Raw genomic sequence first — 22,690 nt, 5'->3', positions numbered from 1 at the left:
TCCGAATGATTTAAAAAAAAGAAATCTTCCATGAAAATCACTGTTATGTATATATATATGTATACAATATATATACATATAACTAAATATTAATATAGCTCATATAGCCCAAATAAAATAGAAATTTCCACTCAATGTAATGTCTAAAAATTATGTATTTTAAACACATGAGTAAATTTATGGTGTTATAGCTTTTGAGATATCAGAATGTGCCTCTTCATGTAGTGGGGCATCAATGGGGCTAAGAAACTTCAACTCCTAAAGTCCTAAAAGCTGGTTACTTTAGAATTCAATGCACATTTACCTGATTTCTATATAAAAGAGCAGCAAGTCTCTACAGGAGAGATAAAGGAGGTTCAAAACCCAAAATGTACACCATTTTTATTCAGATTTCTTTAAACTAGGAAGTAACATTATATTAAAACACATAACCCTACAACCCCTTGCTTTCCTGGAAACATTAACTGGTGTCCTTCTATCTAAACAAAGACAAACTACTAAGTATTTGTATCTAATTATATAAGCTCTGAAATATTTGAGGACTGATAAATTTGCTTGAAGTTACTATGAATAAAAAACTGACTCCAGCTCACGCAAATAACTTCTACCAACATACTAAAATTATTGCTCAACAGAAACTTTCACAAAAACATGACTAATTCTGGTTCAAAAATAAACCATTATCCATGTTCAATTATCAACATGATCTTTATGATTTTAAAAGACAACATATGCAAAAAAGAAAAGTAATTCTGACATAAAACTGGTTTCTGTTCACAGGTCTTAAGCACTAACTAAGTGTAACTTCTTGGAACCAGACATCTATTCAATCTTCATAAACAGTATAAAGCCTGCATGCATCAAACTGCTCAAAATGATGAATTTAAAAACTCCATCTCATTTTTTAATTTCATATTATTTAGAATGCTTAAGAACAGGTGGAATTTACTTACTTTTTTTTTTTTTATTCTGCTAATGAAACCAAGAAAATATTTTTCCACCTATGAGGTCTGTTTTCTTTTTAGACTTTTGCACTCCCTGCTGGCGAATAGGTTTATTATCCTTGAGAAAAAAAATAGTCACTGCTACTTAATTTTCCCAAAATACTCGACCAAATTTTGTTTTTCTTCCTCAGTCACTTCTACAACTACAGAGAGGAAACTGAGTAAAATCTCAACTCAAAAGACATATATAATTAAGTCCTCTGATTTATGACTAAATACATACCATAATTTCTAAAAAATGAGCCCCTGCTCACCTTTGTTAAAGAGTCCACAACTCTGGCACACAGAAGAGCTCCTGGCAGGTCAAAGTAGTTATCGTAAAAATAATATTTTCCTAAAAAAGAACAAAAATTTAAACTGGGAATAAATTATTGCCTCATTTATGTGACACACAGAAACCTGGCTACAGAGACACTAGATTTTGGGTTAGTCACTTAAAGGGACCTCTGTTTCAATTCAGAATGGCTCCATTACAGGCTACCATTGTCTTCTTTTTTTTTTTAACGTCTTTTTTTTTTTTTTTTTTTTTTTGAGAGAGAAAGAGCAAGAGAGTGAGCACATGTGTATACATGCAGGCAAGCGGGGAAGGGGCAGAGAGAGAGGGAAAGAGAGAATCTCAGACAGGCTCCATACTGTCAGTATAAAGCTCAATGCAGGCTTGATATCATGACATGAACCGTGAGATCATGACCTGAGACAAAATCAAAAGCCAGATGCTGAACAGCCTAAGCCACCCAGGGAGCCCCTATTGTTGTCTTTTAAAGAAGAATTAAGCTGCAAGAAAGTTAAAATATGGTATCCATAATTTAAGGATTTTGTGAAAAAAATGCTTTTATGTAAAAATTAAATAGATTTACCCCAAATATAAAATGGATTATGAAAAAGCCACAATTTATGTTATCAATGTCACTGAATTCCAAAACAATCAGTCTAACACTGGAGTACCATGAAGTAATCAATACAACCGTGCCTTTCCATATCTGTGCTGGCTGGTCCACCTTCAATGCAATGTGAGAATAACCAATGCACTGAGAGGAATAAAAAAAAAATAGCACATCATATCAGGACACAGTATACTAATCTTGGAAATCTGAGGAGCACAGGACAGGCACTCCAGGATCTCATGGAAGAGAGGAATTTAATTTATCCTATTTGGCCCTAGGACAGAATCAAACTTGAGCCCTTCCTTGGTACAGATGTCACTTTCGAATCTGCCATCCCTGGGCAGACACCTGATGACCCATGTCACATCCCTTTGGCTCAAGTCTGATCCCAGCCATGGCCGTGCTAAATGACATCATCCCACCTAAGCACACCTGTGTCATTCACTTTCCCCAAAAGCCTGTGGAGTCCATGTGCTCACGTGGCAAGCTCCAGGCACCAGTGGATGAGCCTCAAGTTTAGGAGACAGTGAAGACTTCTGTCCCTTGGATTGACAACTCCGGGAGGTATTCTCAGTGCTTCTCAGAAGTCCCAGTGGAACACAGCCCCCATTGCTCCTTCCTTCCATCTCATCGCCTCTAACATCTCACTCCTGTTTACCAGGACTGAGACCAACCACTTTGCTTTGGGCAGGGTGCGGGGTCCCAATGTCATAACCCTTGCACAAAGAGGAATCAAACAACCAAAGGTGAAGCCAGATTTTAGTTTAATGTAAGAAAGTACTTTTCAAATGGTCGTAACATTGAATGCACTATTATAAGTGCCTGATTTCGAGTCCTCCCTTTCTCCCATTTGTAATGTATGAGGTTCTGGAACACAGCTGTCTTGCTCTTTAGTGTCCACTAAACACAATACCCAGCATATTGTAGGCCCTCAATATGTTTGTTAAGCGAAAGAATGAATGATCTAATAGTGGAATGGACTTCTGGAATGAAGGAGTGTCATGGGTAAATTAACAGGAGAAAACCCTCTGCAGGGGCCAGATGTCTATCCCTTTAACTCCAATTTAATGCTTTTTACTTCCTCATATCAAATTATTAAGAACATAAACGAAACAAACTCAAAGTTCTCCTTCTGTTAATTCACAAAATGGCTGTGTGGATTTGTGTATCCTTTCCCTCAGTTAAAAAGTTTGTTTTTTACTCTTTTGCAGCTGAAATTATTGGCTATTTTTCATTTTTTCATTTTATTAGACTATTTTTCATTCCTAAGAAAGGTTAGACTGGCTTTGTCGTGTGAGGAACCAGGATCTGGAGGAAGAGGGAGATAATATAACATGTACATTTCTGCTCACACTTTGCTGTGCTGTAAGGCCACATAATACTCCAGGGTTCCCAAGACCTAAGACAGTGGGAACAGCTTTCCAAGGTACATTAACCTGTGCTGTATTTATTCTCTTGGCCTATGACACCAGAGTGGCCAGTTGCTCTGGGCACAGTGGGAGCAGCAGGTGTCCTCGTCACCAGATATGTGCCCTTGCTTTCCCCTCCCCTTTCACTCCCTTTATGGCCATTAACAGATGAAGTTCAGTTAAAGAACTGAAACACTGATCATGAGTCTTGGTTGGGGTCTAAGCAAATAACGCAGGGGGATAATGAAACTCCCTTCCACAAGGCAAGGGGCTGACTCACTCAGCTATCAAACCTGGGCTGGATGACCACTCTGTGGACACACCGAGGCTTGTTCAGTCTTGACCTGAGAACTGGACCAGGCTCCTCTCAATGCCTCTTCCCACAACAAAACTCCAAGACTACCACATGAAAGCTTTGACTCTCTGCTCCTTATAAGCAGAGAGCTCACTGGCAATGAAGGGATTAGTGACCTCAGTTCAATGAAACAAGCCTCCACAAGAAGATAAGTCCTAAAATCGTTAAGCTGTGCTCACAGAGAAACTGCTCCCCAAGAACCCAGTGCCAACAACTATGTACTTTACAAACCACATATTCTTACTGATAACAGAACAGAGGCACACAAATGACTGAGGGCAAGAGAACAATTTATGTTAGCTCACTTCTCCTGCAGGTGAGTGATATCATCTTCACTTAAATATGAACAAAGTGATGCCAAGAGTGGCTTAGTAATTTGCCAGATCACTTGACCCAGCAAGGAACAGAGTCAATATGATCCAGGACCACCCGCCTCCACGCTCCCTGTGGTTTCCGCTATACCAAGTTGTTTCTGCATAATCCACCAGTTTAGAGGGAAACAAGACCAAAAGGACTTGCTCTCTGGAAATCGGCGGGTAAGGAAAACCATACTCCTGCCAGTGCAAGAACCTGAAAAGTGATTATCAAGTAAATGGTCAGTAAAATGTCTCTAGCCATCAATGCTTTAAATTCCCTAAACATACCGGTAGGGAATGCACTTGACAATGCTCTACTTAACACTGGGGATGAGTACGCTCAAAGTAGACAGAAACAGCTAAACCAACTGGTGTTCGTGAAAATAAACGTTTTATTTGGCAATACTGATCAAATTTTAAACCTACATGTCTTTAGAGCAACTGTACTTCTAGGAGTGTACCCTGAATGCATTTGCACAGAAGTGAAAAATATACATATATGAAAACATCACTGCAGGCTTGTTTGTAATGGCCAGACACTAGACACAAAGTCAGTATGCACTATGGACGGACTGATGGACAGCACTGGATGGCAGAGCACAGCAGCATTTAACAGACTGAAGTACACCTCTGTGTGCTAATGTGACAGGATCTCCAAGATGTCAATTAAAAAGAGCACAGTACAGAAAATGTATGATTCCTTTTGGTATTTTTGAGAAATAAGTTCAAGGAAAGGGGATTCTGGGGCCAGGGGTTGGAGATAATTACTCTTCATTTTACTCTTTTCTATAATTAAATTTTCTAACCATTTGCTCACAGTATTTTTTTTAACGTAAACAAAATTTAACTGGGTTGTGGAATCATAGGCCAGTTTTTTCTTCTTTTATAGATCTCTACATTAAAAAAAAGTTGTATTAAAAAAATAAATAAATAAAAATAAATTAAAAAATTAAAAAAAGTTGTATTACTTTTTAAAGGCAAAGCTTTCCCTTACAACGTGGCAGAAACAAAGGCCTTTGTCTTGTGTCACCACCACCTGACCACTGAGCACAGGAAGGGGAAACACCTCCTTAACCAACTCAGTTAAGAGGAGATAAATTCCAAGGTCATCCTCAGAGCACTCCTGGCTATACTGAGCACCAGAGGGAAGCTGCTGATTCCAGGAGGTGGCGCCCACTAGCAGCCAGAGGAGTGGGCAGACTGTTGGTCCTACTGGGTGAATGCTCTTTTCTTGGCTGAAATACTTTACTCCTTTAATGTACTTTACTCCTTTAATGAATGGATGGCAGAATGAAACACTTAGCTCTGTGCCTGGCCTTTCTGGGAGGAGGGCAGCTATCCACAACTATGTCTGGAAAGACAACAGCAGTTCTCTATCCTCAGCGGAGTAAAGGGCAACATAGACACCCATTTCACTCCCACTAGCCATTTGGACTTGAGATGTGTGAAAGCACTGTGTATTGATCCCCAATGTGAAATATGTTTTCCTACCGATTTACTTTATCAGGAGTACTCATTTCCTGACACTTTGATCTCAGTACAAAAGCAAAACAAACTCTCAAAAGACAGAGAATGTTACAAAGCAAACCTAATTATAACAAGGAATAACTCCAACTATATTCTTACTACATTTCCTTGGTTTTTTTTTAAGATTTTATTTTAAGTAATCTCTACACCCAACATGAGCTGAAACTTACAACCCCAAGATCAAGAGTCGTATGCTCTACCGACTGAGGCAGTCAGGTGTCCCCCACCCCTGACCCGGTTACTACATTTTCTGAAGAACAGGTGCATTTCAAAAGTGTAGTGTGAAAGAAAATGGCACATTTAGAACAAGTGAAAAACTAACAACTATAACATAACAAGGTGTATTTGTTTATAATAATGTCTTAAGCATTACTTGTTAATTTATGCATATCAACGTCTAAAAATAAGTTTTGAGAAATCCATTCATGTTCTTTAAAGACAATGGGAAGAAAGATATGAAAATATATGAAATCATTTAAAATAAGGGAAAAGAAAAGACAAAGGAAGAAGATACTAGAACTGAGAGTAAAGAAGAGAATTCAAGAAAACAAGAGAACAAGCAAACAAGAGAGGTGGGTAGTATGAATACGAGAAGAAATGTGTAATGGAGAAATAAAAGGACTGAGCATGTAATAAACTAAAAAAAAAAATAGAGAAGACTGAGGAATGTATTATTCCTAGGTGCTAGTCTTTTCACTCCAGAACAAGTACAAGTAAAAGGAGCAATCAATGAAACCCTAAATGAAGCAGAACCAACTGCCAAACAGGTATCAGACACAAGGAAAGCATCGTATTCCTATCACACCACGGCTGCCCCGTGGTGTAAACTGGCCGACAGGAGGCAAGAATGGCACGCTTCATGCCCTCATGCCCCAGGTTCAACATCCAAAACAAAAGGAGACGTAATGGTGGTGCTGCCCGCCCCCCATGGGCCATACCTGATCGACAAGCCATTCCCGTGTCAGACATGAAGTATTTCCACTCCTTCCCACCATACTCCTCTGCCAGCGCCTCTGGAGCCATCATCTTTGTGCCATGGCTTGCTCTGGTTTGGGGAGATGGGAGGGGCAGACAGACAAATACAACAATGAAAGACAGAACCAAAACTATACAATGCTTTACATTCTTTTAACTATGATTGAAGAGAGCTAAGTACACTGTTAAGAATCTGATAGTTGAGTTTAAGGTCCTGGTCAAAGCTGCATTGAGTATGTATACATACATACTACACTTTAGCTCTAGTTGCCCAAGGCAAGAAACATGCAAATGAATAACAAAATAATCAGAAGGGGGGCCACACCTGTTGTAGTTATCTGCACTTAGCGTGAGGTCCAGGGGAGAGTATGAGTTCGTAGCGTGCAAAAAGAATGATGTATCAAAAGGGAGAGTATGTGCCAGGGGTAACCTGTGCTGAGCGTCCTTTCCTTCGACTCTGATCACGTCAACAGAAATAATAAATCGCATAGCTGTGGCCACGTTGGCTTGCCTCTACTATGGGTGCTGGGGGAAAAGCGGAAGCCCACACCCTGGCCCGCTCTGTAAGGCTCAGAGCAGTGGCAGCGGCAGCTTCTCATCTGCTTGTCCCACTCCCCCCAAATACTCCAAGTGCCCAGTGCACCCTGAGAGGAGGGAAGGAAAGGGAATTAGTACTGAGTGTGAGAGAGACTGATGAGGGTTGGAGTAGGCTAGAAAAACTTCCAGAAGGAGCTAAAATACAAAAGGAGTCTTGTACGAGGGGGACAAATTTGGATAAATGGAGAAGGAAGGAGAAGTGTGCATAGACCACCAACTCCTACCCAACATTCATTCTCTTCTTAGTAAAAAGAAATCTCACTTTATTCCAGGCAACTGTGCACTCATCTAAAACAACATAATCTCCAGGCTCTTTTGCAGTAGAGGTGATCAATGAGATGAAGCAAGTTATTAAAACTCTCCTGAATTTCCTGCAAATATTTCTAGTGAGCCGAATTTAAAAGAACTAGACCTTTAAGTCCAATGCTTCTCGATCTGTACTTAAATAGTTAAAACAATTCATACGAAGAAACAGAAGCACATGATCTGTCATCTGAATGATAAAAATAATAATCTTATTTAACCCGTACTTAACAATCAAATGCTATATAATAACAAAGTGTTCTGGAGAAAAAGTTTAGATTTCACAACTAAATTTTATTACCTGAGCACGGTGCCATTATCTGCCAATTTAATGAAGTTCCCATCTTCCAGATCCAGTGCCAAGCCCTTGCAACTAAAAATAGAAAAATTTGATTACTGATCAATTCATAGATTCGGCTAACCCCAAGAAATAATAATCTATACTTCCAAAAAGTCACAATGCTAAAAGGGATTCTCCCATGCAGGTGAATGATATATTGGTTAAAAAGACCAAGAATATCCAAGAATTCTAAAATTTAATAGCATCCACAGAGCAAGTATGTAAGGAAAACTGCCATGTGGGAAAATGAGAGACAGCATGTTTAGTTTGTAAAATCCTTAAGCTTTAAAAAAAGAGGAATTCAAAAATTAGAACAAAAAAAGGAACATTATTTCATGTCTCTGTTAAAATGTGCAAGTATTTTTCATTAAATAAAACACACACATACACACACACACACACACACACACACATTTAAATTCTGCCAGATAAGCTCTTAGCCAGAGTTTCTCCTATATTCTTTAGAAATTGCCTCGATTTAGGTCAGGTTTTAAAACCTTGCCCTCTGGGCAGGGCATACTATTGAAAACCACTAAAAGAAAGTCAAATACTAAGTTTCAGGTTCCTCACTGCAAAAGACTTGTGGGATTTGGGGAGAGAGGTGGGTACAGATTCATTTTATGAATAATAAAGCAAGGAAGTATAATGCCACCAAATACCAAGAGAATTAAACAAAAAATGACAGGGTACTTTAGAAGCATTACTGACTTTGGTCCACAGTAAAATTTCCAGAGTCAGCGGTTTTATACAGTGAAATATTTGTGTTTCTTCTTTTTACAAAAGGGATACATCAAAAAGGACTAACCAAACACTGAAGAAATATATAATAGATGAACATCATTGCTCTAGAATTACTTTTGTATGTGTTTTTCATGTGTTTTAGATTTATTATTAATTTTCAACTGAGCAATTTTAAAGTGTTAGATTTTTATTTTGTTGTTTAGATAAGGAAGAGAGACAAAATAAGCCTTGGCAATTAGAGAACCCTAAGAGTAAGCAGTAAGAGTCTTAGAGACAGGAACGTTTACCCAAATTACAGAAAACCAAATGTCCCAGTTCAGACATTTATTCAAAACATGATTCTTCCTCTTCTACAGTTCAGTATTTGAAGGGAAATAAAGCAAACTTTCTTTTTTAAGATGTAAATTTTAAAGATAGTTCTTAATAACCTCTGAAACTTATGACAAACTTAAGCCATACAGAAACATCCAAATTAGTCAAGAAGCTTTTAGCCTATTTACATATTTAATTAAACAAGTCCAAATTTAAAGTAGAAAAGATTTTAATTAATGAAACATAAAACTTTTAATAGAGAAAGCATTTTGTCTTTTGACTCAGTTTCACATTTCACTTTCTGTCTCCACAGAAGAAGCATTAAAATTTTATCAGCAACATTTAAGAAACAGAGGGAATGGGCAGCCCTTAAAAAAAAGAACTTACCAGAAATCCCAATCCTCTGGAGTCACAGTTAGTAATTCTTTGTCATACCCTTTCTCCTTGACCAGGAACTGAGCAAAGCTATTATAAATGAGCTATAAATAAGGGGAAGGAATAAAGAGAAATTAAATATAAAATTCACTATTCATTCTGAATTTCACAGACTTGAAAACCTACTGGAGTCATTCATGGGGCAGATGGGAGAGAAATATCTCTAATTGTGAAGTTCAGCAGTTTAATCCCCGTGTACAAGCAATTTATCCACCCCTGAAAGCCCCAGGTAGCTGTTGTGTCTTTTTCCACTGCAGAATTACACCATCAATATACAATTACATAACTGAGGATGACTATTATCTTACTCCTGAATTCTAATGGGTTGGAGATCATTAAGACTTGAAAGCTTTGTAAACTCATTTTAAACATATAGACCACTCTATCATTATATCTATCCTTAGCCCATTCTTAGTGGAAAGTGCTTATGAGGCACTGGGTTTCCCTAATTCATAGATTATTTCCCCGAATAAAGGACATCGAAATTGTCACTAAATTGTTTTAGTTTTGTCACTGTCACAGGGGAGTCTCAAAGGGAAAACACACATGGAGACAAGGCAGATGATCTGAAGGAGGAATCAAGGAGCTTCCATCAGATACAGGAAATACCTCTTATTTCTTTGCTTAAGGAAACTGAAGGAAAAGGACAAAGAAAGCTTCAGGAAACAAGTACAAAGATAAATGCTCTGCCGATGGTTGATAGATCTTCCGATTTCTCGACAACAACAAAATCCCAAGTGTTGGGGTAATGTGTCTTATTTTTTTCTAAAGAGTTGGCTTCATTTTTAAAGAACTGTGTATACCAAACAAAGAGGAGGCAGAAGGTGGATGAAGGTCCACACTGGCCCTACCCCATTCTCCTTCCATGAGGGTTCTTAAGTCAGCATCAGATGCCCTCAGACCTGAGGCAGAATGCTGGTCTGGGGTCTGACTGAGCAGTGTCTGAAAAGATTCTTGAGCAACTCGACCTTTTTCCCATATGTTAACCCGTGACAGGTTTTGGCAGCATGAGACAGCACAAGCAGGAAGAGAGCAGAGACACAGTAAAAGGAATGGGAGAAGGCCTCCCTGAGGTGATGATGTTTACACTGACCCCTGCAAGATGTAGCAGTTAGCTGGGTGAATCCAGAGGGAGGGGAGCACACCAAATCCAGAAACCCAGAGACCCACACACATCTGGATTTGGGAGTTGGGTGTGAGCATCAGGGAACGAGTGCAGAGAAATCAAAAGCTCCCTGTCAGGGGCGCCTGGGTGGCTCAGTCGGTTGAGTGTCTGACTTGGGCTCAGGTCATGATCTCAAGGTTCGTGAGTTCGAGCCCCGCATCAGGCTCTGTGCTGACAGCTCGGAGCCTGGAGCCTGCTTCGGGCTTTGGATTCTGTGTCTCCCTCTCTCTGCCCCTCCCCCGCTCATGCTCTGTCTCTGTCTCTCTGTCAAAAATAAATAAACATTAAAAAAAAAAAGCTCCCTGTCAAATAGAGCTGTTCTCTATTCTAAAGCTAATTAAAATTACTATACATGCACTCCCATGCAATGCAATGTGACCCTGATCCAGGTCAGTTGTTAACAGGCTTACATTATGTCAACACTACATATCAGCACTTCTCAATCCTGGCAGTGATTCAGAACCAGTGATGGCTCCTAAAACCACCTGGAAATTTCAGGCCTCCAGGATAGGGTGGGGTCCAGGTGAGGCCATACAGGATTCCTGAAGTCCAGAGATGACTGAAAATCATTGGCTTTATGCATTATACGGATTTTCATTGAATCATTAAAAAAAAATCAATCAAAAATGGACTGAGTCACTCTGAGGTACAAAGTACTATGGATAATAAAAAATACACATCATGATCCTGACTGCAGGGAACCAGTGCTGTGGGATTAACAGATGTAAAGTGCTTTAGAGCAGTGCCTTACATACAAGTAAATTCAACTGAAATATTTGCTATTATCAGTCATATATATGCTGGTTTAAAAAAAAAAGTTCTGATAAGTACCTTTGCCCATTTCCACATATCAATATTCTCACCACAGCCAGTTCCAAGCTACCAATGCTTACTACATACCATTAAACCTGCCGCCTCGAGTCAAGGCACTTTACTCAGTCTCGGACAACAGGAAATTCTCACCCCTTGACAATACTGATAAAGATATGGGCATATGATGCCACTGAGACTTGACACCTTCCTGAGAGAAAGGGGCCTTTTCCAGCAGGGCTGCCGTTAGGGGCATCCACAGCTATGCTCCTCACCTCGCGGAGAAGTTTCTGCGATAGGAGAGAATGAGGTCAATGTGTGGGGAGAACCAGAGAATAATGGTGCTGAGGAAAATAAGGGAGTCTGTGCCTTTGAAACCCATCCTAGTCCCAAGGCCCGAGCTCTTGGATCTTTTTCTTATACTGAGTTACCCCAGATGCCTTCATGGCACAGGGCCTCCATGACCAGCCCTCTTCCTCTCCCAGTGTCTCACGTGCCTAATAATGCACACTGAACAGCAGCTGCAAATTGTGAGTTGTATGCAGACTACAAATTATGTTTGGTTCCCACTTAAGGTTGCCAGATAAAACATGAAATGCCTAGCTAAATTTGATTTTCAGATAAACAACAATGAATTTTTTTAGTATAAGCACATCCCATGCAGAACACACATATAAGAAAAAATGGTTTTGTTATTTGAAATTCAAATTTAACTGGTGCTGTATTTTTCTTCACTAAATGTGGCAACCTCATAATCCTGATGTGTTTGAAAACAAACTAACATTTAAAAGTTGGGAGACTTCTCATAGAAGTTCAGATTCCTAACTGGTCTTAAAAAGAATTAGTTCTTTTAAGAGGCTCAGCCCTGGGACACCTAGGTGGCTCCATCAGTTAAGCTTCCGACTTCGGCTCGGGTCATGATCTTGCAGTCTGTGAGTTCAAGCCCCGCGTTAGGCTCTGTGCTGACAGCTCAGAGCCTGGAGCCTGCTTCAGATTCTGTGTCTGCCTCTCTCTCTGCCCCTCCCTTGCTCACGCTCTACATCTCCTTGTCTCTCAAAAATAAATAAACATTTAAAAAAATAAAATAAATAAAAATTTTAAAAAGGAGACTCGGCCCCTACTTCCTCATGGAACTTGGCAAGAGTCAAGTGTGGCTGTGCCTTCAGAAGGCAAACACACTCTCCTGGCTATCCCAGGCCCTGCTCCCACTCACAAATGGGGGTTAACTGCTTGGCCCCTTACCCTTCTGAGTCTGCAACCCCAGGAGAGCACAGGGGTCATCATTTCTAGGATGCCTTTCCTGAGCCCCCGAGGTGAGGTAACACATCCAGTCCAACATCTGCACATTTTGCATTTATTAAACGCCTATGATACTGATGGGAGAGGCACTCAGTGTTCTATGACGCAATCACCACCGACTTCTCCAACATCTTCTGCAACTCCCCACCTGCCGCGTGACACCCAGCAGTTCCCTGAATTGTTTCTCACCTCTGGGTCCTTGCCCTGGCTAGATTCCCTCTGTCTGAAGTGCCCCCCTCTGCTTCCTCACCTGCCAGCTTTAACTCTTGTGTTGGAACCCAGCTCAAGCATCAAGTGTCACTCCAGACCTCTCCTCTGGGCTTTCTGGCTCACATAAAGCATGGTGGTGGGAACAGAAGCCAATTAGCAGGGTGACTCTGGATAAGCTGCTTATTCTTTTTGTGCCTTGCTATCCTCATCTCTAAACAGCGACTGTGACAAAGCAAATACCTCACACAGTTCTTGTAAGGATCTAACCAGTTCATTTAAACTGAATGCATATTAGAATAATGGCTGTGCCATCTTCACTTATTAAAATACCTATGTTTTTATTCAGTTATTCCTCAATTACTTATTGAACCCCGTATGTGCCAAGCACTCACCTCGGCACACAGAACACACAAGAAACTATCAGAGATACTGATGTCAAGGAGTCATGGCTCTAGACTCTAGGGGAAGATTCTGACAGGTTCACAGGAAATTGTAAGCCATGTGTAAGTGCTATGAGAAATTAACGGTTTTGTGGAAGATTGGAAGATGGGCTGGTGTGGAGGGAGGGTCTCCAGACACTAGGGGCAGGCAGTCTGCAGCAAGGTGCAATACTGCCCTCACCACAGGGGGCTGAGCTGAACTCTTCGGCATCCTCCCCCGTTACAACGCCACCCGCAGGCCCGTGTCCATCTCAGCATCCAACTCTATTAAGGGACTCAGCACACTGCTGGTATTTCATAAAAGATTTCTGAACTAAACAGGATCCGTAACACACTACTAGGATACTTCCGATCTTTAAGCCTCACTTATATTCGAGGTTTGTAAAAAAGAATCCTTTTACTGCAGGGTCTTACATTCTGAGATTTTTATACTCACATATGCACAAAACGGGTTCTAACATGACAGTGGTTTAACTTTCTTCAAAAGAATCTTTGACTAAAAAATTCCTGTGATTTTTTTTTTTTTTTTTACAATTAGTTTCCTTGTGAAACCAAAGTAATGGAGGAGGAAGGACAATTCCCCTTAGGGTGTGGTATCATAAATACTCCACTCCCCCTTTTTCCCAAAGTTCTGGGAGGACGCAAACTTAGTAGACGGTTGCTAGGATTAGAACTTATTCAGAGAGCATGCAGCACGTAGGAAGTGCGCAATAAATGTTTATTTTCGTCTCTTGGTAGAAGACAAAATTTGGGCTAAGATTCTAATGACTTTTCGGCTAGTGCTTCTTCAAAACACCACACAATCTCTCCCTGACTGCAGTGTTTAAAAACTGACAGGTGGTCGCGTGGACACGCTAAAAGAAAACTGCACATAAGGAAAATAGAAGCCCAGGTGGCTGCATCGTAGCGCGGCTGGTGCCCAGAATGACTTGCAAGGAAGTTCCAAGGCCAGGGTTCTGCAAAAGACATCCCCAGTTCCCCTGGCCCCGCCCTGCCTTCCGTCCCAGGAACCGCTTCCTCATCCCGATTTTGCACAGATTGCCCCTCTGCCCCTTTCCTTCCCACCGCTCTCTCAAAGTTGGCTAAAAGCTGAGCTCCATAAGCCGGTGCCGACGGCTCGAGAGGGGCCCGGGGTGCACATTTCCGCCCAGCCTCGCCGTGGGAGGCCGAATTCTGAGCAGAGGCGCGGCGGCTGCAGGGCCCCTGGCAGCGGTCGCCGCGGGAGCCGGGAAGAAACTCCAGCCCCGGCCGCCATGGAGGTGCACGCCGTGCGCCCCGGGCAGCCTGCGCCACTCACCACCGCGCTCTCGGGCAGGTTGTAGCGACACAGAGTGTGGTCCAGGTCGAAGCCGACCACGTCGCAGGCGGCCAGGGAAAAATGCTGAGCCATGGCTGCGCTGGAAGCACCGGCGAGCGCCTCAGGTGCCGGGAGGGTGCGAGGAGACCGCGGACGGGACGCTGCGGGACGCTGCGGGACGGGACAGGACGGGGCCCGGCAGGGGCGGGACGGGGCACGGCGGGGCGGGGCTGCGGCCACCCTCAGGACGCAGCGCGTCTGCCTCCAGCGCTTCCCGCGCCCGCGAGCGCCGCCCCCGGCCACGCTTCTCCCCGCCCCTCGCGCGGCCCGCCTGCCGGCGCCTTCCCCGCCGCTTCGGCGCCCTGCGTCCCGCAGACGGCGGCCGGCCGGCTCCCCGCGCCCTACCGACGTCCTTCCCCCGCCCCGCAGCCCCAAAGGCGGGTGTGACCGGGGGGGTCACGTCACCACTGCTGAACCTGGGGATACAGATGAATCCCTGTTGGCACGTAGCCCTTGCCACAAAATTAACCGGGGCTCCCCTTCGTTAGGAAGGTGCCACAGAAACCAGGACACTGTAAAGTTAGACCCGACCCTTTGCTCTTGTGCGGAATAAGGTAAGATGGAGAAAATTCTACCCACTAATACCCTCTGACACAGCCTAGAATTTGGAAGATCTTTTTGCCCACGTGCTATGAGTTGACTCTTTTTGTATCTTCCTAAGTAGTCAAATAGATCTTTCACTATTTCACCTTTTGGAGTGAGTTAACAAATAGTTTTTTAGGAAAGAGTTAGAAGGACCCTTTTTGCAAAAATGACACTAATGATTAAAGAAACCAATGTTGGCTATTTTGTTATTTGGTTATTCTTTTTTTTATTGTAATGAATTTTTCAATGAAAGGACATCAGAAAGTTGATAGAACATGCTGCAGAGTAGAGAATTTTCTGCAGACAGATGGTTTTCATATTTATAGTGCACAAAATGATTCAAGTGACAATTATCTGAATTCTCAAGGACTGTGTATAGCTAATATCATTTTAGATGTATAGGAGAAAAGTTAATTCATTACATACAATGGATGCATTTAATTTTGAGAACCCATATGAAAGGCTAGGACTTTGAGATCTTTTAAATTGTTTAAAAGAGAAAATACAAATGTCATTAAAAAATACGAGTCTATTATCTTTGTACTACTTCTGTGTTAAATTTAAAGGAAAGCTGTCCAATGGAAAAAAAAATCAATAGTTATGACATAATGAAAATATAATTGATTGAGAATTACATTTAACCCTTACTAATACTAACCCTTATGAGGCTAATAGACCAATCAAGGGATTAATTTAGTGCAATAAATAGTTCAGTTTGGTAGGACACTTATTATACCTAGTGGACCCATTGAATAAATTGAATACTTGTTCCATTATAACTCTTAAAAGCCCCAAACAAATCTCTCTGGAATAGGAAGAGGAAAGAATGCTCAAGAAGATGGAGCTGTTCACTGATGAGAGCTCAACAACCATGTTTTTAATGTCTGTGAATCAAAAGAGAAAAAGCTGGATTGATTTACAGCTTGTACTTATTTCCCTTTTATGACTCTGTTGTCCCTGGAGCATTGACTTCAGCATTCCTTTTTGCCCCCTGCCAAATGCCTGCCAAGGTCAAGCTACCTGGTAGAGGACACCTTGAAAGCCACAAGTTTCCTTGAAAGTTACCTTGTTTTAATGTAGGATAGGGACTTCCCTTAGTAATGTAAATGCACAAGTGCATTCATTGCCAGAGGGAAGTGTACCGAAGGATTGTTTTTCAAGATGTAAGTGGCCCTGGGACTGGAGTTGACCCTTAAACCCGGACCTATCTACTTGCTGAGTGTCAACTGTTATGTTTCTTACATTCCTCCTGTCCATTCAAAAAGCTCTCTGCTAGAGTCTACGACATTTACATATTGTGGGAGAATTTAGCAAACAGTGCACTCCAATCATTAGAGATCTTACTCCTCCTTTGAGCCCTGTTCACTTTTCCTGGCTTCTACCTCAAACCTCAGTCTGCCTCCTTTAAGGACATGTGAAATGATTCCCCTAAACTTTTATCACATGTACTGATAAAATACCACAGCTGTTCTATTATCAAGCAAAAGTTCAGTGTTCTATTTAAACCAGTTAATTTCTGTTTCTTTGAGTGATATATTAAATATGTCAGTGTTGTGGACTGAATTGTGTCTCCCCCCCACCCCCAACAAATTCATGTGTTGAAGCCCTAAGCCCCAATGTAATTATATTTGGAGACAGGGACTTTAAGTATGGTTAAATGAGGTTGTAAGGCCCTAATTTAATATGATGGTGTCGTTATAAAAAGAGGAAGAGATACCAGATATACACATGCATCGAGGGAACACCCTGTGAGGACATAAGGAGAAGATTCAGTCTGCAAGCAAAAAAAAAGGTTTCACCAGAAACCAACCCAACTGGCACTTTGATATTGGACTTCAGCCTTCAAAACTGTGAGAAAATAATTTCCTGTTGTTTAAACCACTAAGTCTGTGGTATACTGTTAGGGCAGTCTCAGCAGACTACTACGGTCAATAAGGAGATTTGACTCTAATCCATGTTGTGTCAAATGCCGAAAATAATATTTGCATTTGCAGGTTCCCTAAATGACATGAACTTATGCTTCAGTTTTTTCCTTAGGTTATTTGTTGGCTTTCAGAATTTTGGTACGTTTATTTGTGTATAATGTTAGTACTTTGCTGTGAAGTTTTAGGAATTGTTTAGTATTCTGTGTACTGAATTTTTTTCTTCTAACCAGAAAGTTATGAAATAATTCAGCAATGCTCAGAAGTAAGAAATTACATTTGTTGCTGATTTTCTAAAATTGAATTTCATTGTTAACACTGACGTACTGACGTACATTTTAACCTACAGTTAATACTATAATTTAGCAACTTTAACTTTAGATATGCCTTTTACTTGTTGTTTACCTAAAAGTAACTTAGTGATTAGCTTGCTTGTTTCAGACTCTAAAATAACTCACTAAGTGACCTTTTGTGGATTTAAAATACTGCCATTTAATATCTACATTGTAAATGTTATTTACCAAACTGTTATTTTGGTTGGGGAGTGGGGGGGAGACCTGTTTATTGTTTCATCAGTTTAATTGGTTTTTCTAAATACCCCAAAGTAAACATTGTAATGTTTGACTTTTTATATAATCTAAACTAATCTACACATCTTCCCTGGATCATATAATTTGCTTTGGGAAGCAATAAAGTTTATTCAGTAATTTGGAAAAAAACAAAAGATAAGGCCTAAAAACGTAATAATGCCTAAAAGTTCATCTCTGTAGCACTTAAATATTAAGTCATTGAGCGAAATAGAACCAAAAACTGATTTGTAATACTGGGCTGTGGCCATAAGATGGCAGTAGTTCTGCATTAGGAATATTTTTCATTTGCTTGCTTTAGTAATCTTAAAATCCTTAAGTTTCTTAATTTAAAAAAAAAAGTCATTTTATACTCTCCCTTTCTGCTCTTGCTACAAAAAGAGATGCCTCCTTAGAAATTTTACTGTGGTTTGTGTGTGTATGCATTTATTTCATTTTTGTGTGTGCATATATTTATTTTTGACGGTGGAGGGAGAGAATGCGATGGGATGAAGCCCTTTAGTAGGAAACTTCTCATTAAATAACTAAATGTTTAAAGTAAATGTTCTCATAAATAACTAAATGTTTAAAGTATGAAATGAGCTCCTATTTTAGCTAAAATACTAACTGACAGGAATGTAATTCAGAATGATCTCTAATGATGTAGCAATAGACTGAAATGTAATTAATTAGGACAAAGGTTGAGTTTTGGGATCAGGTTCAAATAATCTACTTTAACAGCATATTATGGGGAATCTTGATTTACCAGCAGGTAAGTTGGAAGTAAAGTGTGGATAAGGTCAAGGTGAACTCAGCTAGTTCCAGTTTATTTTTTTTTTATTTTTTATTAAAAAAAAATTTTTTTTTTAACGTTAATTTATTTTTGAGACAGAGAGAGACAGAGCATGAACAGGGGAGGGGCAGAGAGAGAGGGAGACACAGAATCTGAAACAGGCTCCAGGCTCTGAGCTGTCAGCACAGAGCCTGACACGGGGCTTGAACTCACGGACCATGAGATCATGACCTGAGCAGAAGCCGGACGCTTAACCGACCGAGCCACCCAGGCGCCCCAGCTAGTTCCAGTTTAAACTCAGTTTCTTTTTGATGGATTGTCACTTCAGTCTTCCCTTTTTCTTCACTGTTTTTCTGGGAGGTTTGGGAGTTCTAAATTGCAGAAGGGCTTAACATATTGCCAAGGAGTCTGGGAACAGACTCTGGCTCTTGGCTAACGGCATCCATACAACTGCTTCTCCATCCCTGTCAGTATTTGGTTACCTCTGGCCACATTGGCCACACTGCCAGCAACCAGTCCTGCGGCATAAACTCTGAAACACCTCTTGTTACAGTGTCAACAGAAAACGGTTTAGTTTTGATCCAAGCCATGAGACCATTTCAGGCTGGCCATTCCGCACTCAGCCAGCCTCTGCTCCTCTCTTGAGCCGTCCCAGGAAACCTTCACAGAAAACTTTTGGCTTTGGAGCCACAGAAAAGGGAGACATGTGTTACAGTGTGGGAAGGTGGGGTGGCTACCTCAGATGCCCTCTATCTAGATGTGGCCCACATTTCTATCCTAATGATTGCTCCCTGTTATCACAGGATACTCTGCAAAGTTGTTTTCTCTCAGAATTCACATAAGTTGTTGGATGAAACCAACTTTAAAAAAAAAAAAAACAACTTTTTTCTAATTAACTTTTTCTTTCAGAAAGCCCAGAACTTGAAAAAAAGATGTGTCCTGGCATTTGTTATGGGCTGAGTTGTGCCCCCCAAACTAATATGTTAAAGTTCTAACCCCCCAGAACCTCAGAAAGTGGCTATATTTGGCGATAGGGCCTTTAAAGTGATGATCAAATTAAAAAGAAGCTCTAGGTTGGGCCGAGCCATTTTGATTGATGTCCTTATAAGAAAAGGAAATTTTGACACACAAAGAGATACCAGAGTCACCAAGCACAGAAGAAGAAAGACCGTGTGGGAACACAGCAAGAAGGTGGCCATCTGTAAGCCAAGGAGAAAGGCCTCAAAAGAAACCAAACATGTTAACGTCTTAATCTTGGACTTCTTACCGTCCAGAACTGTGTGAGACAAATTTCTGTTGTTTAAGCCACTCAGTCTGCAGTGTTTTGTTATGGCAGCTGTAGAAAACTAATGCAGCGTTCAAGACTATTTTTCTACTGTAACAGTCTGGAGTCCATGCTGGAACACAAAACCAGGAAATTGTCTCTCTTGTCTGCTACAGAAAATCTTCTTGTGAGGGCTGGGCCTGGAGAAAACGTTTACTACTTTTCTAAACAGTGGGGAAATTTTGAAATGAAGAAATCTCAGTTTGGGGCACCTAGGTGGCTCAGTCGGTTGAGCATCCGACTTTGGCTCAGTTCATAATCTCACCAGTCTTGAGTTTGAGCCCCTCTTCAGATTCTATGCTGACTGCTCAGAGCCTGGAGCCTGCTTCGGATTTTGTGTCTCCCTCTCTTTCTGCCCCTCCCCCCGCTCACATGTGCTCTCTCCAGAATAAATAAACATTAAAAATTTTTTTACAAATATTTTAATATTGTACTAGTGTGGGCAAAATCTGTAAACAAATAACGATGGATACATTTAAGTCAGGCCTTCTTATCTAGGGTTTGGTATTCCTAAGGGATTATGGGAAACTTAAGAGATGTTTTTGCAGGCTGGTTAGCATTTTTGGTGACAATAGCAAAGAATATGTGAGCACAATGAAATGGTTGTTACATCCATGGCCCTTTCATCTTTTTCCATTTATGTTTTGATTCCAAATTTTCAAATATTTAAGTATGTTAAAGTTTTGAGTCTTCAAGGGCATCCAAATATGAACATATTTCAGGCATGCCTTATAAACTGTGATTCACTCAACGTGGAGTTCCTGTGACTCAGGTAAGAATCCGTAAATTCTTTGTCTCCAAATCTCTTGAGCAGCATGTTTACTTTTATGACTTGAGTGACTGAATGCACCTGACCTGTATATTTTCATCTTTGATCTTTCTCCAATCGTGTATTTCTAATGATGTACAAGAGAACCATTAAATGAATAACAAGCACCTCTCCTAACTTGATATTTTTGATTCTTTAATTACTTTGTCCCAGTTTTCTTATCTGTAAAATCAGATATTTGAAACTTTCCTTTAAAATAATGATATTTATTTAATATTTGAAAAAGGCATGAGAATTGAGTATCTCATGCTCATCTACCCTTCTCCACTATTGTTTTTTTTTGTCTCCTCTTAACAAAAATATTCCACACCAACCCTTTAGAAAAGCAATGTGTAAATGAGTATCTGTAGTCTTAGATATGATTTATTATGTGTTGACATCTATAATCTAATTCTAGGCACCTAGGATTTCTGTTCCAGAAGAACCTCAGGTAATAGAGTAACTGCTGGACATTGACTATGTAACAGTTTTTCTTCTCTTGGCAAAGTGAAAGGGTTAGTAAATTATTGCTGTACCTAACAGACAGGGTATACTTACTGTAAGACTCTAAACATTCTCTCTCAAAAGAAAATGTAAAATAATGGAATGTGTTATGGTCCTGTGAGAAATCTATGTGTTCAGAAGTGGTACTAACACACTTTTCCATAGTTTGCCCTGCTCCTGTCTTTCAGCCAAACATTCCGACCATCATTTCCTCTACAATGGGTTTGAAAAACATCCAATTAATACAAAAGAAGGTAGAAAGAAGAAAGGAATACTGAACAGACAAGAGCAGTAGAAAGCAAATAACAATGTCTCCAATATGGTAGATTTAAACACAAGCATATTGGGGCTCCTGGGTGGCTCAGTTGGTTAAGCATCCGACTTTGGCTCAGGTTGTGATCTCACAGTTTGTGAGTTCAAGCCCCATGTCAGGCTCTGAGCTGATAGCTCAGAGCCTGGAGCCTGCTTCAGATTCTGTATCTCCCTCTCTCTCTGCTCCTCCCTGCTCACACGCTGTCTGTCTCTCAAAAATAAATCAAGATTAAAAAAAAATTTTTTTTTAACACAAGCATATGGGTAATTATACTAAGTGGTAAATGATCTAAAGACTCAAATTAAAAGAGATTGTTAGGGGTGCCTGGGTGGCTTGGCCAGTTAAGCATCTGACTCTTGATTTCGGATCAGGTCATAATCTCCTGGTTCGCGAGTTCAAGCCCTGTGTCAGGCTCTTTGCTGACAGCACAGAGCCTGCTTGTGATTCTCTGTCACCCTCTCTCTCTGCCCCTCCCCTGCTTACTCTCTTTCTCAAAAATAAATAAATAAATAGCAATGAAAACATACTAGTTTTTAAAAAAGAGAGATTGTCAGACTTAACCAAAACAAGATCCAAGTATATGCCATTTAAAGAAACCTACTTTACACATGAAGATATAAATACCATCTGAAAAAAAAATTGAGATGCATTATAAGGTATTTGCTATCAAAGACTTTAATATAGTGATTTACTTTATTTTCTTTAACATGATTGCTATTTAAATCTTAAAAACACAAAAAGGTATAAACAAAGAACTAAATTTCTAAATTTGTGTAGTGTTGGATCTTTTCATCTAACAAAATCAGTTTAGTGGTCAAAAGACTTGTTAGGAAGCAAAATGAGTCATGTATTGTCTCCCTTTGGTTTAAAGTTGCTTTTAAAGCTCCTTTCTCCTTTATTCTCACTTACCTACCCACTGAAACATATTGGAATTTGTGGAAAGCAACAGCCACAAACATATTCTGGTTGGCCAATGTGGGTTTCCACAGGATAGATGGTCCCCAACTAGGCCACATCTGTCCCTTTCTCCATCCCACAGTTCCCACTCACAGGTGGCTCACAGTCCTTCAAAAATGTGGCTGGGTATGTCAGGACCTGGGGTGGGCAGTACAAGGACCAATTGTCTGGTCATTCTTTGGTTGCTGCTTCTTAACCCTTTCACCATTTTCAGTGAGATAAAGGAAAGTTCTTTTGATTTCGGCCACATTAGCTAGTTCTGCCTCATGTTAGAAACACTAGTTAGAAATGGAGTTGGGTGGTAAGAAATCCTCTCACTTCTGTAAGATGCACATCTCCTGACACTGTTTAGCCCAGCAGTGAGTTTAGCCCAGGTAATGAGTTTGCACTCATGAACAA

At 40.5% G+C, this 22,690-nt stretch overlaps 1 protein-coding gene across 3 annotated transcripts in view; it reads right to left on the bottom strand.

Annotated features, from left to right (window-relative positions):
- NT5DC1 (5'-nucleotidase domain containing 1) overlaps positions 1-14,620 on the bottom strand; it is a 138,930-nt gene extending 124,310 nt beyond the window's left edge. Inside the window, exons 1-5 of one of the 3 annotated variants that reach the window (XM_030316202.1) lie at positions 14,460-14,620; positions 9,191-9,282; positions 7,712-7,783; positions 6,474-6,580; positions 1,259-1,338 (exon numbers count right to left, since the gene is read on the bottom strand). In XM_030316202.1, coding sequence (XP_030172062.1) covers positions 1,259-1,338; positions 6,474-6,580; positions 7,712-7,783; positions 9,191-9,282; positions 14,460-14,552 — 444 coding nt within the window. In that variant the 5' untranslated portion in view covers positions 14,553-14,620. The remainder of the gene's footprint in view (positions 1-1,258; positions 1,339-6,473; positions 6,581-7,711; positions 7,784-9,190; positions 9,283-14,459) is intronic. The other 2 variants (XM_030316201.1, XM_030316200.1) reach the window with 2 other exon arrangements.
- Positions 14,621-22,690: the final 8,070 nt, after the last annotated feature.

Source organism: Lynx canadensis, chromosome B2 (assembly GCF_007474595.2).
Source record: "Lynx canadensis isolate LIC74 chromosome B2, mLynCan4.pri.v2, whole genome shotgun sequence".
In the NCBI taxonomy this organism is placed as follows: domain Eukaryota; kingdom Metazoa; phylum Chordata; class Mammalia; order Carnivora; family Felidae; genus Lynx; species Lynx canadensis.
This window is presented reverse-complemented; position numbering and strand designations above follow the sequence as displayed.